This window comes from Pezoporus wallicus, unplaced genomic scaffold (genome assembly GCF_028554395.1).
Source record: "Pezoporus wallicus isolate ANWC-B61680 ecotype Strahan unplaced genomic scaffold, APGP_CSIRO_Pwel_v1 contig_4309, whole genome shotgun sequence".
Taxonomy (NCBI): domain Eukaryota; kingdom Metazoa; phylum Chordata; class Aves; order Psittaciformes; family Psittacidae; genus Pezoporus; species Pezoporus wallicus.
This window is the reverse complement of record NW_026638191.1, coordinates 921134-937275: the sequence shown is the minus strand read 5'-3', so window position 1 is coordinate 937275 and position 16142 is coordinate 921134. Positions and strand designations below refer to the sequence as shown.

General features: G+C 48.2%; 2 protein-coding genes across 2 annotated transcripts; both read right to left on the bottom strand.

Annotated features, from left to right (window-relative positions):
* Nucleotides 1–1318: 1318 nt before the first annotated feature.
* Nucleotides 1319–6280, bottom strand: LOC130599363 (E3 ubiquitin/ISG15 ligase TRIM25-like). The gene is given in 10 exon segments (XM_057409771.1): nucleotides 1319–1414; nucleotides 1729–1865; nucleotides 3035–3057; nucleotides 3173–3353; nucleotides 3355–3404; nucleotides 3971–4066; nucleotides 5170–5573; nucleotides 5576–5809; nucleotides 5968–6163; nucleotides 6218–6280. Coding segments are annotated over 10 exon segments (1419 nt in total). The 3' UTR covers nucleotides 1319–1379.
* A 386-nt stretch (nucleotides 6281–6666) lies between these two features.
* LOC130599362 (E3 ubiquitin/ISG15 ligase TRIM25-like) lies at nucleotides 6667–12933 on the bottom strand. Its single transcript, XM_057409770.1, has 7 exons — nucleotides 12890–12933; nucleotides 12084–12652; nucleotides 11487–11582; nucleotides 10342–10575; nucleotides 10224–10246; nucleotides 9180–9319; nucleotides 6667–7742 (listed from the first exon to the last, which is right to left on the bottom strand). The coding sequence occupies exons 2-7, from the start codon at nucleotides 12591–12593 to the stop codon at nucleotides 7249–7251; spliced, it is 1497 nt and encodes a 498-aa protein (XP_057265753.1). The 5' UTR covers nucleotides 12594–12652; nucleotides 12890–12933; the 3' UTR covers nucleotides 6667–7248.
* Between the last annotated feature and the right edge of the window lie 3209 nt (nucleotides 12934–16142).

The following is a 16142-nucleotide window of genomic DNA, read 5'->3' as shown; positions in this document are numbered from 1 at the left end:
TTTAAAAATATACCTCTAGATTTGAGGCTGGCATTATGTTTAGTGGTGAAGGGTCAAACACACAAGTCTTATGAGGAGCAGCTGAGGGAAGTGGGGTTGTTTAGTCTGGAGAAAAGGAGGCTCAGAGGAAACCTTACCGCTCTCTACAACCACTTGAAAGGAGGATGTAGCAAGGTCCATCTCTTCTCCCAGTTACCAAGAGATAGGAAAAGAGAAAATGGCCTCAAGTTGTGCCAGGGGAGGTTTAGACTGGATATTAGGAAATATTTCTTCAGCAAAAGGGTTATCAGGCACTGGATCAGGCTGTCCAGGGAAGTGGTGCAGTCACCATTCCTGGAGGTATTTAACAGATGTGATGTTCAGGGACATGGTTTAGTGGTGGGCTTGGCAGGGCAGGGTTAGCAGTTGGACTTGATCTTAAAGGGATTTCTTCCAGTCTAATCAGTTCCATAATTCTAAATAAAAACAACTGTATGGTTAAGCTGTGCTGCGTAACTAAAACTCCATTTAATCGCTTACCTGCTTTTTGTGCTGCTTCTCTGCTCCATATTTTATAAGCTAATTCAGTTACTGGGGAAAAAAAAAACAAACAAGGTGGGGTTAGTTGCCACAAATAAAAATATCTATTAAAAAATCAAATAACTTCTAAATAATATTTCTTCAAACAAGCTTGTAGAAAAGATGCACCACTGTAGGCAGCAGAAATCTATTTGAGCACTGAGCTAGCCTGAGGAGAAATGCTGTTTACAGATTTAGTATCTCCTGCAGCATTTGGAATTGTGTGGGGATCCTTTCAGGCACTGGGTTTGCTCCGGCTCCTGCTCAGTTGGGGGGAACCCCTCCACAGTCCTTCCCTCGGGAAGGCTCAGGCTTTTACTGAGTGCTGAAGCAAACCCAGTCTCTCCCTCAGGCTCAAGAGGGATGATTTCTCTGGTGAGTTCCCAGAGATTTCTGCCCACTTCAGATTTTGGGAAGTGTTTCTGAGGCTGCTTGCCTGCTGGCCTCACCCCTGGCTAGGAGAGGATAGGCATGCAACAAAACGCCACTCACATTTTTAGGTGAGAGATTTTCTCTGCAAGACTCAGCCCCTGGCCAGAGTCCTGAGGAATAACTAGTATTTTTTGAACACTTACGCTTTGCAGTTATCAGTGTCTGAAGCTTAACTGTAAAGAAACAAGATTGAATGTTAGTGCCTTGTAAAACACAAATCACATCTTACTAATAATGAAGTAAGAGGCTTCCCCTTTTGAGATGAGGGACAGCCTTCTAGACTCTGCTCTCCTTGACACTGATGCAGAGGAGCACAGGCCACACAGTCCTTAAATGAATAACTGCTGGAAAAATTTGCAGGGAACATTTTTGTAAGTAAAGAAAAGGATTTACCTGGTCCACCAAATTTGTTTGGCGAGTTTACCTAAGAAAGCTCAAGAAGAGTGTTTTACAAAGCAAGCAATGCCAATGCATTCAGATCTCATGGCTGGGGACAGACTAGATGGGGGTAGGAGTGGATAAATGAAAAGGAGCTAGCCTTATGCTAGTTAGGAGTGGACCTCTTCCTTGTTATCCCCAGAAACAAGTTTTTCTGTCCTCTTTGCCCTCCCCACTTCAATAGTCCCAAGATCCCATTGGAATCCTTGTCAGCCCCCTCAAGAGCACACACATGCCATCATTCAGTGCCCATCAGCCACCCATCGCTTGTTGCTTTCCGCTTGGGGTCAGATCACTCACCCTGCAGGGTTTGCAGCGCCGAGTCCAGGTTTCTCATGAAGTCCCAAGTTAAGCGTTGATAGCAGTTAATTGTGGCCTCATCCAGCTGCACCATCATCATGTACATCGTGCTGATGCTGAAATTCTTACTGACAATCCTAGGGCACAGTCAGTCATTTCACCAAGGAAAAACATTTAGCATTGAAAGTTAACAAACTCCTTTGTTAGAAAGGACTCTACAAAGAGAAGGGTGCTTTGGCAACATGAAGTATGAAGTAAGCAGCTCTCTGATAAGGTTAAGTGAGTTGCAATTGTTATATTTGTATATTTGGCAGTAACTTCTGCTTTCCAAACCTGAACAGGGATTTTCAAATGCTGGAAATGAGAAACGGGGAGGCATTTTGCTAGTACTCTTGTGCCAACAGTGCTCTGACCTGCTGCAGGCAGGCTCTTACTGTTCTAGCACAACCACTGTCGTGATAGAAGGAAAATGCCAAACATATTAAATGGTGTCCAGGCTTCTGGAAAATGACTTTGATCCCACAGGCTAGATTTTGACTTGTGGCACAGCTGTGAGTAATGGATTGTGCTGCTGCCAGCACAGCCCCTAGGTACATGGTGATTCAAAGTTACCCTTACAATCCAAGTTCAAACTCAGCTTTAATTTGTACAAGTTATAAAGATGACATCTTCAAATCCAGCTAGGTGTTTGAGCTAGCTCTTCATGCAGCTGGGCACTTCAGTGCTGCAGCAAAATCTCTTGTGGATCTGTAAGTTGGTGTGGTTTTGTACCACTGAATTACAGCCTGACACCCAGGCATCAATTAGGAAGTGATAAATTAGAAATTAAATATATCACTTTCAAGGGAAGGGATAATAAATATGTCTTGATATTAAGCTTGCCCAGGAGCAAAAGCAAAACTCAGTGGGGAATGAGCCAGTTACCTTTGCAGTGACGGCTATTTCCTGGGACTTAGGTGCAGGAGTGTCACCAACACACACCCAGGAGTGCTTCTGTGAACTGAACCCTATGGGCTTCATCTGTGATAAAAATGTTATTCTGGTAATACAAGCCAGTGGTTTTCATCAGAACCCAGCAGCCATGTAGCTGCCAAGGAAACTGAAATGGACCACTGGAACAGCAGGCAGATACCTCTCCATTCGCATTAATTGTGTGGACGTGGTGCCCTCTGGCTCAGCTGGAGCAGGGAGCAGCTTTGCAGCGCAGGGTGCCAGGACAGAGGGGCACAGGCAGTGGGGTTTGATTCCAGTTATCAACACCATATTTTTGTAAAGAAGAAAGCAAGTGTTTTCAGGTGGAACATACCTGTCCTTGGCCTGTTTAAATTCCTGCAAATAGCATTGCCAAAAGAAAGGAAAAAAAATCGTTAGTATGATTTCCAGACAAGGCACCTGGCTGAGAAACAGGCATATTCATGAAGAAAAACAGAATACCACTGCTTACTTTGACAAAGAGGAACATATCTGGTTGCTCTCTCATCTTCTGCAAAGACTGAAGATGCTGCGCAGCCTCATCTCTCTTCTGTTCCATTTCCTGCTTCACTTTGGTAATATCTGCCAGTTGTTTTTTCTCATTAGATTGAATGTCACCCAGGATCGTCTTCTCTTTCTCAATTATCATTGCTCATCTCTTCAAACAGCTTTTGCAGCTGAGAAGTCACTGTTTTTGTATTGTTCTAAATGAGCAGATGAGAAAATGGTGCACTGGCTCAGAATGGTGCGCTAGCTCATTTCAGCTTAGTGTCTCTATTAATTAATTAGGATTTTATCTGTCCTTTGCACTGGCTTTAGGAGGAAGTGGACAATAAGCATTTGCTTAGACTATCTGACTAAACAGAAGGTTATGAATATTAATCCTGATACAGTAACAAAATCAGATAAAATCCAGTTAGCAATGTGAGAACTGTATCGGCACGCACCGGAAATTCCACTTGTAAACTCAAATTGGTTTTCTTTCATTCAGCAGGTAGAAAACTTTAAAGAAACCCCATAGTGATGTGCAGTCTGTGGTCTGCCACTCCTGGCCTGTGCAGCCGCAATAAATGGTGGAGTCTCCCAGCTGGTTCTTCCTCTAGAGCTATGCTGGGAGGCTGTGAGAAAGGTTGGCAGTTTCTTATACCACTGTTTTCTCTATTTTGGACTATTTCTATGAATCTGCTTCTAGCAGTAGAGCTGCCATCACATACTGCTGGGAAATGGTGGAGGAAAAATTCTCTGAATTAGTGATGATCTGGGTACCAACCTTGAGGTGGTTCTCGCCTTTCTGAAGCTCTCCTAGGGCAGTAGCTAAAGCTGTTTTACGTTCCTGCAGCCTTGTCATGAGGTCTGAGAGTTCACCCTAGCAGAATGAAAGACATCATTTCTTGATGAAATTTGACTGACGTTTATTGCACCAAAACCCTTTTATGATGCCTTCTGAAGAGCTGCGTTCCCCATTGCCCTGAGTTTTCTGGGAGTTCATTTGTTTGTTTGTTGAAACCAAACACAAACCCAACAGGAACATGCAGCTGTGATCTCAGCTTACCCTGCAGATGACTCCCCATAGACAGGGCAGTTTTGCTCCTTTACTTGCTCCAGGGATGAAGGAAATAGTTGCTGTCATACACAGCCCACTTCTGTTTGGCAGCCCTGAACTACTTGTATGTAACTTGGGGAAGAAAGTTAGTTCAAAGTGCAAAGGATGCTTCCTGCTAATCCCTGAAGAGGCTGGGACCTGTCCTGAGGTCCAGAGCAAGCCAGGCGTTTCATGGCCATGTGCTTGGGTTCCTGCAGGGTGTTTTGCTTGGGCTCTGTATTGAGCCCCGACATTTCAAACGCAAGGCAGTGAGTGAGCGTAGCAAATGCGTTTCACCCCTCAGTCTCAGCTGATTCTGGGGCATTTCATAGATGCAGCTGGACTCAAAGGCAAGGACACCGAGCCCCCACATCTCCACGGGGACACTTGCTCTGCAAAATAAGGGCAGTGGGAGGAGGGAGATGGAGGGAAGCGACTTGAGTGGGAAGGCCTGTTTCCCAACCCAAAGTTGGGAAGGGGGCTCTGTGGAAGAAGAGACTTCGTAATCCCTACAGGAATACGTTTCAGTCCCAGCCAGGAATGCCATGTGAGTGGCAGTCTGTAGCCACACGGACAGCACACCATGGGCACTCACCGGGGCAGTGCTGGACAGCAAAGCCCTGCCTCTTGCTCGCTGTCCCATGTCACCACACACTGCAAGATTTGGTCAGCCCCAAATACCCATCTCTGCTGTACTGCCTGAGCTGAGCTTGTCAGGCTGCTTTGGCAACACAAGGGAGGAAATGAAAAGCAAATTCCTGCCCTCGCACCCCGTCCCCCTTCCAGAGCAAGAAAGCCTTGTTGCCCTTCCTGTGGCTTCCCCTCTTCTTCCTCCAGGTCAGGAGTTTGGAGCAGTCCCCGCAGGGACCATGGGGAGATCGCCTTACCAGCCTCTTGTCATAGGTCTCCTTCAGGGTGATGATGCTGTGGCCCCTGTGGCACGCCACGATGGAGCAGAGCATGCAGATGTACTGCCCCTCGTCCTGGCAGTACAACTCCAGCCGCCTGCCGTGCTCCAGGCACCTCCTCTCTGGCACAGCAGCGTCAGCGCCCACCTCCACCAGGATGTGGTCCTTACGGGAAGCCTTGGTGTTGTGTTTGTTCACATGGGCCTGGCACAAAGACGCATCGCAGGCCAGGCAGGTCTGCACCGCCGACTTCGGCGGATCCAGGCAGAAGTCACAGGGAACCTCTTCCTTCTCCCCTGCAGAGCTCAAGCCCTGTTGCCCTTCGGAAGTAGCCGTAAACGCCTCTACGATGCTGCACAGCTGGAAATTCTTCTGCAGCTCCGGGATGGGCCCAGCTGGTGCCTGCATATGGGGCAGGAGTAAGGGGCCTTGGATTGCTGCTGGCCATCAAGCACCTGGTTGATGCAGTGTTTGCAGAAGCTGTGACCGCAGCGCAGCAGCGCTGGGTTCCTGTACAGACACTGGCAGAGGGGGCAGCTGAGCTCGTCCTCCATGCAGGCACCCCTTCCGGCTTCTTCCCGAGGTCTTGCAAGGCAGCGGGCATGACGCCTTGGCCGGTCTGCGAGAAACGAAACTACGCGGGGGTGCTCGGCACCGTGCCCGGTCGGAGGCTCAGCCCTAAGGCTGCGAGTGCTTCCCCTTTGCCCTCCTCTCCTCCTCCATCCCAGGCTCCACCCCCAAACCGCTCCCGTAAGCGGTGGCAGCCGCTGCCCTCACCCTCGGGGCACCGCTCCATGTGCGAGCCCGCAGCAGGCTGGCAGGGGATGGGGCTGCTCTGCCGCGCTCGGCTCTCCCGGGGAGATCCGGCTCCTGGCAGGGGCAGCGAGGTAGTAAGCTCTGGGTGAGAAGAGCGTGAGTGAGCCAGGGGTTCCCTCTGCTCTGGTTCTGCTCCGCAACGGTTACAGGTGCTGCCCTAAAGGTAAAGCAGGGAGAACTCAGGGGACAGGTGTTGGTGCTGGTCTTGTACCTGCAGCCACAGGGAAATGGGCGCTGGTAAAGGCACTGTAGGATAGGAATGTCCCCGCACCATGTCGAAGCCTTGCTTACCTTCTGCACACGTACCGCCCGAGACCAGGCAGAGCAGCAGCCACTGCAGGTGCCTTTGAGAGACCCGACTCTGCCTGCATGGTTTTCCCTATCATTTTGGTGTATAAAATACAAAAGATAAAGCACATCTGCTTTCTTCTAAGACTGAACAAGGATTTCTTTTGTCACATAAAACTGTAGTGTCCCATGAGGTCATTCACTGCCTCTGCTAGGTTGAAGAGCTCCTGCCTGGACCTCTTAATGCAAATACCTTCGCTTGTTCTGAAGACAGTAGAACCACAGGGAACAAGCAGGAATAGCATCTCTTCCTCCCCAAGGTGTTCAGACAGTCATAAGAACAAACTAATCCAGGCCCCGTGTGGCACAGAATAAAAGCACAAGAGTTTTCTGCTTTATTGTTCCCTTTGCTGTGAGATTTTTGCACAGGTGAAAAGAAAACCCAAAATTCATGCAAAAAAAGTTGGTAAATGATCTATCAGAGTCCTCACAGGGGATGTCAGCAGTGGAGAGAAAGGAAACGGGATGTCTTACCACCTAGTCTCTACTCGCCTCCCAGCCCAGATTTGCTTCTGCACGGGATGGCTTCAGTTGTGCATTAAAGATCATCATTGCTGCTGCTTTGTTCTGTAGCAGTTCAACTTCTTTATGAACTGAACTGCTGTTCAGTAAAAACCAGATGTAATAGCATGCAGCCAACACAGAATTTGGTACAGCTGAGCAAAAAAGCACAACTTAACAGCATTTCCATTGTGACTAACAGAAGACAGGAGTTCTTGCGGTAAGCAGCTGTGTGCTGTGATACACCCCACAGAGGCCTTGCCCTCACAGAGATAAAGCCATCACAGCAGCCCCAATTCCAGTTTCTAATATGCCAGCTTAGCATAGCTTCCATGCAGCAGCAGTCCTGATAGATCGCCTGGAAATACAAAACAGCACCTTGTCCCCACATCACTACAGGAGCTTCAGAGAGCCTTCAAATATCTTGAAGATAGCATGGACAGGGTAGCTGAAAGGGATGCTTACTGCCTCTAAAAGATGGAGACTGTCAGTAGGATCTCCATCCTTGACAGACACGTTATAAAATGACAGCCTATTTCTTCCACAGTCTACCTCTACCCTGATCACTTTGAGGGCTGTAGGAAAGTGCTTTCCTGTGATCAGTGTTTTATCTAGGAACAGAGAGAGGTAGTGAGAAGACGCTTCCAGATAGCACTGAAACCTGGGACAAGCAATTCCAAGCATCCAGTGTCTCATGTTGCTAGTGTCTACCTCCCAGAAGTGACAGCCTTCTGAGAAGCTCTCATTGCTCTTGAATTGGGGGATAGGGGCTGTTAATGCATCCACATTGGGAACTGTGGGTAGGTGCCGTGGGGACACATGGAATGCCTTGCTCCCAAAAGCAAATCTGCCTTCTTGACACACTGAAGTTGTCAGATGTTCATGAACTGTAGAGAAAGAAAACCAACACACAGATACCACACATCCCCCAGTTGCTGAAGGCTGGATTTCCCAATCCAAGTCAACACAAGTTATCCTATCCAAGTCATTCAAGTCCAACCCACCCAAGTCACTAAAAGCATGTTAACTGAAAGTGCTTCTGTACCTCTCTTAGCTGCTCCCACGTAATTCTAAAAGGGGGTGATCCCACATTTCAAGAAACACTGCTCTTTCACAATTTTAAAATGTCTTCTTGCTTTGTGTTTCCAATGACAGCAGCTCTGAGATTCTCATTTTCCATCAGTGCCCTGCAGAGCTTCATTAGGCATTTCTAAAAACTTCCCAGATTAACTTCCACAGACGAGAAACATGTGAGCAGTGGCACAGCCATTTTATACATGCTTATTTGCTTAGGATCATTTGAAGGTGTTTTCTAGAACTCTTAAAACTTCCTAGCATGGCCAGGCACAAGGAGGTAATTCTGCAGTTGGGAATTTGCAGAATGTGTTTATTCAGACCTTCCCTTGCACTCAATGCGTTTCGATTCTGTGGAAGTTACTCCTTCAGGAAACAAATAGCAGCAGTGACTTGGACAACTAACCTGGACTGCTCAGATGGCATGGACAATGAGGAAAACCTGGCTCTGGGGCTTTCTAGCTAGAATAGGTCTGGACTGTGCTTACAGGGATGGTAAAGACCGAGCCTGGGAGTGGCCATGAGCATGGTGCGCTGTTTAGCATAGCCGAGGCTGTACGGGTAGCAGCCAATTAGGTGTGCACATCACACATGCTCTGGGCAGAGCCTTCCCACCCCAGCTGTCTCTTGGTCTTGACCCTAGGCTCACTGTCAGGCAGGGCTCAAGCACCCTCCATGCAGCAATAACTAGGGAACCCTTTTTTTTTGTCTAATTAAATTGAACAGGCTTCCCACTGTGCACAGCACCAGCACTGTACGTTGGTCTTACAAGACATCACAAAGAGTAGATTTACACACAAAGAGGGGATTATTTTGTCATAAGACAAACTCCACCTGCCGCTGCTGTGATGAGTTCCCAAATTTCCCCGTGCTTTGAATCGAAGTGGTGCTACAGATTGAAAAGCTATTGCTATTCTTCTCTCTAAATCTTCCCATACATGTCCTAGGACATCCATACCTCTTTACCTAGAACCCATTTTAGCAGGGTATGTTCAAGGCATGTCCAAAGCACTGAAGCCTGGGACAAGCATCCTTTTATGTACACATATGTGAAAATAATCATACAGTCATATCACAGAATACTATAGAACAGTTTGACTTGGAAGGGACCTTAAAGATCATCTAGTAAGTGTTAGCAATCAGCTCTTCTAGATCTATTTTTGAGTACTTGGTGGTTTACTACAGTCTTTTCCTGAATATGCTTTGTTAGCTTCTCCATGTTCTTATTACAGAGTGAAATGAGCACTTACCAGGCGGTGATTTAAATAAGGACTGCATGTCTGAGAGGAATTGCTGGAAAAGCCTTAGAGTACCATCTGTTGTTAATTTATCCAAAATAATGGGTGGCCTTGGTTTTAAATCAGCATTCTTAGAAACTGGTTCGTGTTCCCTAAAACATACAGAATGACATCAGAAGAGCAGCAGAAGGCATCAGAAAACCATCCCCAAGCCCATCACTGAGTGAACAACTACATCCCCCACTCCACACCAAACCTTGATGGGACACACAGAAAGCACCTTCCACCCTCCCCTCTCTCTGCAGCTTTACCAGGGACTCCCTCTCTGACTGGTCTTCTCCCAGAACTCCAGATCTCTTCAGCATCAGCAGGCTGAAGTATGGACAGTATCTGTCCATAGAGGACCTTGTCTCAGCCGTCTCAGCCCAGCTTTGCCAGGACAGACTCTAGCATCCTGTTTGCGGTTGCAGTCCTCCGTCCTCGGAGCAGGAGCTAATGAGGTGGCACAGCTAATGATGCTGGGACAGCTAATGATGCTGATGAGATCAGATCTCATCAGCAGATGAGATGTGCTGCGTTTCCACAGCCCTAGGTGAGCTGCTAAACCCAAAATGCAGGGCTGGGGGAGCCTGTGTGCATGCTGTGGTGGAGGAGCAGGGCAGACCCTGGGAGAACAGCTCAGGAGAAAAGCCATGAACTCTGTAAACTCTTGACTGCGCTGCATGTTTGGCTCCTGCCACATTTGCTTCTTACAAGCAGAAGGCAATGCGAGCTGGAGGATGACTCAGGATAACTAAGCTCATCTGTCCTTTGCATGCCCATACAGGGACCTCAACATTCAGGAACTGCCCTCAGAATGGGACTTGAGAATAGGTGCAGAGGGTACAGAAAAATAAGATGTGCTGTATATGAAAAGTCACACACGGCCTCTGGGGCTTCTTCAGGCTCAGTTTGCCACCAGCATGCCAAAGAGTGAGCCCAGGACATGCAGGCTAGGCTATCAGTCACCCGAAGCAACGTGTAGTGCGATAGTAGACCACCTTGGGAAGAGCTTACCTGGTCTGAATTGCTGAAAAAGCCTGTAAAAGACAGTTTGAAAGTAGAATTAGCATAGCAAAGGCAAAGGGTAGCCCAAGAGCTGAGTGTCTCTGGCAAGGGAGATGCTGTTAGGTACCTTGATGAAAAGAAGGAGGTCTTTCTGATCTCTCAGAGCCTCCAGCTCCCGTACATCACGGCTGGCTGCATCCTTCCCCTCTTTGTGTTTTTGCATCCCCTTCTGAATCCAAGAAAGCTGTTGCTCCTCGTTGTGACTGAGAACTTTCAGGACTTCTTCTTTTCTGTTTCCTAGCTGCAGACTCATCTCTTTGAAGAGGCTCTCCAGCCGACCCCTCCGCAGGCCCTCCTCAGTCTGTTAAGAAAACACTTCCAAAGCTGTTAGGAACCGAATCTTACATTTAAACCCAATCACTCTCACTCAGAAAAGAGCCTGGTCTCTTCTGGGCTCAGAGAAGTAAATACTAACTTAGTGTCTGTCCATGTGACAACAAAACAAGATGTCCCATTGATAGCAGAAGGGCTAAGTGACACAAGTACCCCAGCATCTGGCAACCTGACCAGAAAAAGCTGAAAAAGTAGTGAAGCTTGCATGATGCTTGCTGAAGACTTTCCACTGTATTCCCATATTCTGCATTAGTTGTCTTTGGTCCCTTTAAGGATGGGTGAGGAAGTACAAGTACCAAGTGCCAAGTACAGTTCTGTCTTCAGACCTTTGCCCAGTGCCAGGACTTCAAGTCCTATCATTTTTACTGGTGGAGGAAGACAAGTGCCAATTCTGCCTCAGCAGAATGAGCTAGGATTTGGAGACCTGTGTTAAATTCACTGCTCTTCCAGAGCTTTTACATAGGTATTGGCATGCTGGGAGCAAAAACCAGGCATTTTGGGGCAATCTTTTAACATAATTCCTATCAACATCTCAGAACCACAGGCTAACCTAAAGGGATTTCTTGTTGTAAAGAGGAATAAAACCACAATAGCATGGTGCGAGATACCACCACCTACCAATCAGGAAGCATGGACTTAATAGCAATTTTTAAGCTCACATGCCCTTTGGAAACAAAGAATGTACTTCCCAGTAAAGGGAAGTAAGAAAGTTGTTCATCATCCTCCCTAAAAAAACAAAACCTAGAAAATAACTGAGAAACCACCAGGAACTAAAACCACTTTGGAATGCGCGATCTGGGGAAGGGCAAAAGAAAACCTTATCTTATCAGCTACCAGCACACAACCATCCCCAGAGTGGTGGTTGGACTTGGAACAAACCTTTACTTCCTCCTCTTGTTTCAGCAGGTTTTCTATGCTGTGATTCAGCGCAGCTTCGTGGGTTTTCACTGCTTCCAGGGTTTCAGTAAAAAAACCCTGTAAAAATAACCAGCGGGAGGTATCAGGATAGGATGGACACAGGTGCATGAGACCAGCAGCTTTATGGACATAGGATTGCTTGCTCTCAGGTCAAATGAATCATAAAGGTTTACTGGAAGATTGTAGCCCTGGACAAATACTGCAATCACAAGCACAGGAAAGACATTTTGAAACTGAAAATACCTTCGGCTTGGAACTGCACCCAGGACTAGGAGCACAGTCACGTGCACCCGGTCCCACTGGTTTGGCTTCTCAGGGTGGGAAGAAAGTTTTCATAACATCTTGTTTTATATCCCTGTATTCCCAGAGGGAATCTAGGGCAAAACTGGGAATAAAAGCCCAGTATCCCAAGCTGGAGATTTAGCCCCAACCCAAGTCTGCAGATCTGAACCTCAAGAAACGTTTCATCTCTGTGCTGCAGGCAGCTCCCTGTGCCCAGGTCCCTGTGGTTTTCCTAGTGCAATCTGTGCTCTAAGGGCTGTCCTGGCAGCCTGTTACCTGTGCTTTGCCAAAAGCCTCCTCCAGAGTGGTGATCTCGTGGTCCTTGTGGGAGCTGATGATGCAGCACAGCATGCAGATGCAGACAGAGTCTGTCACACAGTAGCACTCCAGCAGCCTGCCATGCTGGGGGCATCTCCTCTCAGCCAAAACCTGAGCTTCACAGGGTTCTATCAGGACGTGCTCTTTCAGAGGGCTCTTTGTGTTGTGCTTGCTCAGGTGGGCTTGGCAGAGGGAGGCCTCGCAGTTCATGCAGGTCTTCACGGCTGGCTGGGACTCCTGAAGGCAGAAGTCACACAGGATCACCCCATCTTGCTGTCCCAAGCTTTCCCCCTTCTCTTCACATTGCACTTCAGGCCTTTCCTCCTCTGGGTCTGCCTGGGTATGGCATAGTGGGCAATGGTCCTGCGGGCACTCCTCCTGGGTGCAATCCCTGCAGATCCTGTGACCACAACTCAGCATCACCAGCTCAAGGTAAGTGTCCAGGCAGATGGCACAGGTCAGGTCCATCTCCAGCCTGGTCACGGCATCACCATGTAGCCCGAGCTGCGGTGGAGTGCCAGCAGTCACTGATGAGAAGTGAAACAGAAACCAGTAGTGGAAGCACCATTGGCTGCAAGCAGGGAGCTGCTGCCTCCTCCCCTTGGCAAGGAAAAGTCATCCCTCCACCCAGCTGCCTGCATCCAGTCTGCCACGTTGGAGAAGCCATGGCCACACAGGATGAACCCAGGATCAGGGTGGTGGGGTTTTGGAGGAGCAGGGTTAGTGCTAGAAAAGGTGGCATGGAAAGAATGGTGCTTACTTACCTGCAGGAAACTGCTGAGAAACACAAGAGATCCAAGTCTGAGTTTGAAAAGGTACTTGGCAGAGACAGCATAGGAAAGATTAAACAGCACCCAGGCAAGGACTGAGGAGAAGGAAAGAGGGAACACCGATTACATGCCCCTGAACCAATAGCACCTGGGGAAGGCACTCCACCAGTATTTAAAGGCACACAGCAAGCAGGAGGCAGGAGCTGCAGGTGTGTTAGTGAGGGAGCTGAAAAGCTGGGGAGGAAATGGGAAGGAAAGTTGGGAGCAGTCCTTTGGGACTCTGGGCAGCTACAGTGGTAGTGCAGAGAAGTGGGTCTAGAGGTGGCAGGGAGTGGATAAACTAAACCTGCCCTATTCCTCCCTGCAAAGGCACCTGGATGGACCTGGGCAACAAGCTGGGACTGATGGAGAGGATGGGCAAATGTGTATGTTACTCTAAGCATGGCCCCCAGAGCCCCAGCACAGACCTTGCATTGCCCAGAAGCTGAGGTCTGTACTGGGAGGAGGGAGCATCAGAGCAGTGTTGGATGCCACTGCTCAGAGCGCAGGTGGGAGCTGAAACTCCAAAGGGCAGCCCAGGACAGCTTGCCAGGCACTGAAATCGGTCCCAAGCAATGGGCACTTCACATGGGTCAGCCTGGCATTGCCTTGCTGTGTCCCTGCCTCTCTGTGGGACCCTTTGGGGGTAGGGGTGTCCCACCAAGCCAGTGCAGCCCAGGGCAGATGCTGCCTCAGCAAGGCAGATGTGGGCACTGCCACACTGCCCTTGCTGCCCACACTGTCCCTGCACCACCACTATGCCCACATTGCATGTGCTGCCCATGCTGCCAACCAGCCAAGGTCAGCAACAGAAGCTGCCCCTGTTCACAACAGCCCATTACTGACTTACTTTCCCGTCCCACAAGGCTCAGTAGATAGCACTGCCTCCCTTCCCTCCAGGAGCCGATGAGCAGCAACATAAACTGCTGCAAAAGCAAGAACCCATCTGTGTGAAAAGATGTTTTATCACAAAGTTACACCAAAATGAAAACTGTCACATTGGTTTTCTTTCCAACCGGCTGGATATAATTGCAGGGACTAACAGAGCTGCTGAAATGATGCTGTGATTCACCAACAGCTCCCTTAGATTTCTAGGTCTGCTTTCAGGATAATACTCAATGTCTTGTATTTTCCAGGAAGCTGCCTGAAAACGCAGCGCAGGTCAGGCTGGGAGGAAAAACCCCAGCTGTGGGTCTGTTCCTCTCTGCAGACCCTTCACTTGTGTGCCCCTGCTCCATCCCAGTGCCCTGCCAGCCAGGAACCCTGCTCTTGTGCACCCACACCAGGCACCCCGAGAGCAGCTGCCTGCCCATGAGTCCTTGTATGTGCCAGAGACAGACCAGTCTATGGCAGCTGCCTCAGTCAGTGCAAATCTGCAGGAAAAACCAGCTCAGCACCTTGCAGACCTCCTCCTGTCAGGTCCTCCTGCCCAGCAGCATCATCCGAATAAATTCAGTGTACCATTTCCGAGCTGGGCAATGGCTAGTGCTGGGCTCCCGGGCGCTGGGTGCTGCAGGAGAGCTGCCCTGGCCTTCCATCCATCCGTTCCACAGCCTGGGCTCCCATGATGCCCAGGACACCCTGTGCTGGTTCAGCCACCTCGGCTGTGTCTCTGGGAGCACAGGCTGGCTCCTGTGGGACTGCGCTCCTGGCACTGGGGGACTGCATGGTTCCTGCATCACCATCTGGAGTTTTTTCCACACTTTTCCTTGCAATCCAGCTCTCTTACTCCCACTGAAGCAAATTTGAGGTGCGTGCCCCATTTCATTTTTACCCTCCCTGGTCGGGGAGGCTTCTTCTGCAATGGGTCCTGCAGCAGTGGCACCGCTCCCAAAGTCCACAGGACAGCCCACGTTTTTCCTGCAGGAGTTAAACTGCAAGAAGCCACACTTAAAGCAGCAATATCCAGGGATATTCCTGCATCTCTGGCAGTAGGGCACTGTTGGTGCAAGTGAGTTGGGGGCTTCGCCCCCCCGCTGGGCCCCAGTTTGTCCCAGCTGTCCCACTGCCAGCCAGGCCAACACAGGGGAGCACCTTTAGCAAAGCAAAAAACACCTCCTCCCAGAGCAGGCTTGAGCTAAAGTATTAGAAGCACAGACTTGTTCCTTTTGGTTTTTGTTTCCACTTTGTAGTATATATGTTATCGTTTATTTATAGGCAGATCACTTCACTATTTACAGTACATGAGCGTAGAGATTCTACAGTCTTTTTGATGTAAACAAGTAACTCCACGGCTGGGGAGTCTGGAAAAAGAAGCCAGTTCTGAAGTATTTACACAATTTAAAATAGAACTTTTATACCCACCGGAGAGATAGAGATAATACATTGAGCGATTTGGTTAAATTATCTATGAAACTATAGAATCTGACAATGTAAAAATACAAGAAAACGTTCTCTTGTCTTAGAAGGTAGACAGTTAAATCACACTAGAAATAAATCTCTTCGTTTAAAAATAATAACAATAATAATAAAGGAAAGGCATAGGAATCCATGCCGCCTTTTAAGGTTAAAGTATATTACATAAATAAGGACACAACAGAACGGAACTGGGGAAAAAATGCAGTGAAATATAAAAAAATGCTACCAATTAAAAAAAAAAACAGACTAAAAACTTGATTCTTAATCACAGAGGGATCAATTCCGCTGCTTCTACTTACTCTGCAAGGAGAAAACTGCAGAGTTAAGTAGTACTTACTCGGCATGAGAAATGGAAGCAGAATTGGCCCCTGTAAGTATGAGCAGTGTCCTTTTACTTAAAAAAAAAAAAAAAGGAAGAAAAAGACAGAATTTATCGGGTTTTAATATAAATAACAAAGCAGATGTGCCCCTTTTTAGGTGAAATTCTTACACCTTTCTCAAGAAATGCATCAATTTAATCTTTCTCTTTCTCACATGCATACACACACTCCCTCCCCAGCTCAGTATTTACTGCAGCGTGGCCCTCGGCTCAGTGCTGTGGGCACTGGGGCCAGGCTGCCACCTCCCCTCCTGACCCCAGGGTGGGCGAGGGAAGAGGAATGAAACCCAAAGGCTGCATTTGGCTCTATATTGCTTGAGATTGTCAGGGATGGACTACGACACTTGGAACAGAAAAGGTGGCAAGGCTCAGCTGATGTACAAGGATGTATCTCAGTATTCAGCATGCCTCCAAGAAATAAAAATCAACCCAAAACAAAAGAAAAAGAAGAAAAACAGTGCTGGTCTGCAA

Coding starts and splice junctions, on each gene's coding strand:
- LOC130599362 (XM_057409770.1), bottom strand. CDS start 12,593: ATGGACCTGACCTGTGCCATCTGCCTGGACACTTACCTTGAGCTGGTG. Junction 10,576..11,486: donor AACAAGAGGAGGAAGTAAAG/GTTTGTTCCAAG, acceptor TTTTCTTAACAG/ACTGAGGAGGGCCTGCGGAG. Junction 7,743..9,179: donor CTTATTTAAATCACCGCCTG/GTAAGTGCTCAT, acceptor CTTTCTCTACAG/TTCATGAACATCTGACAACT.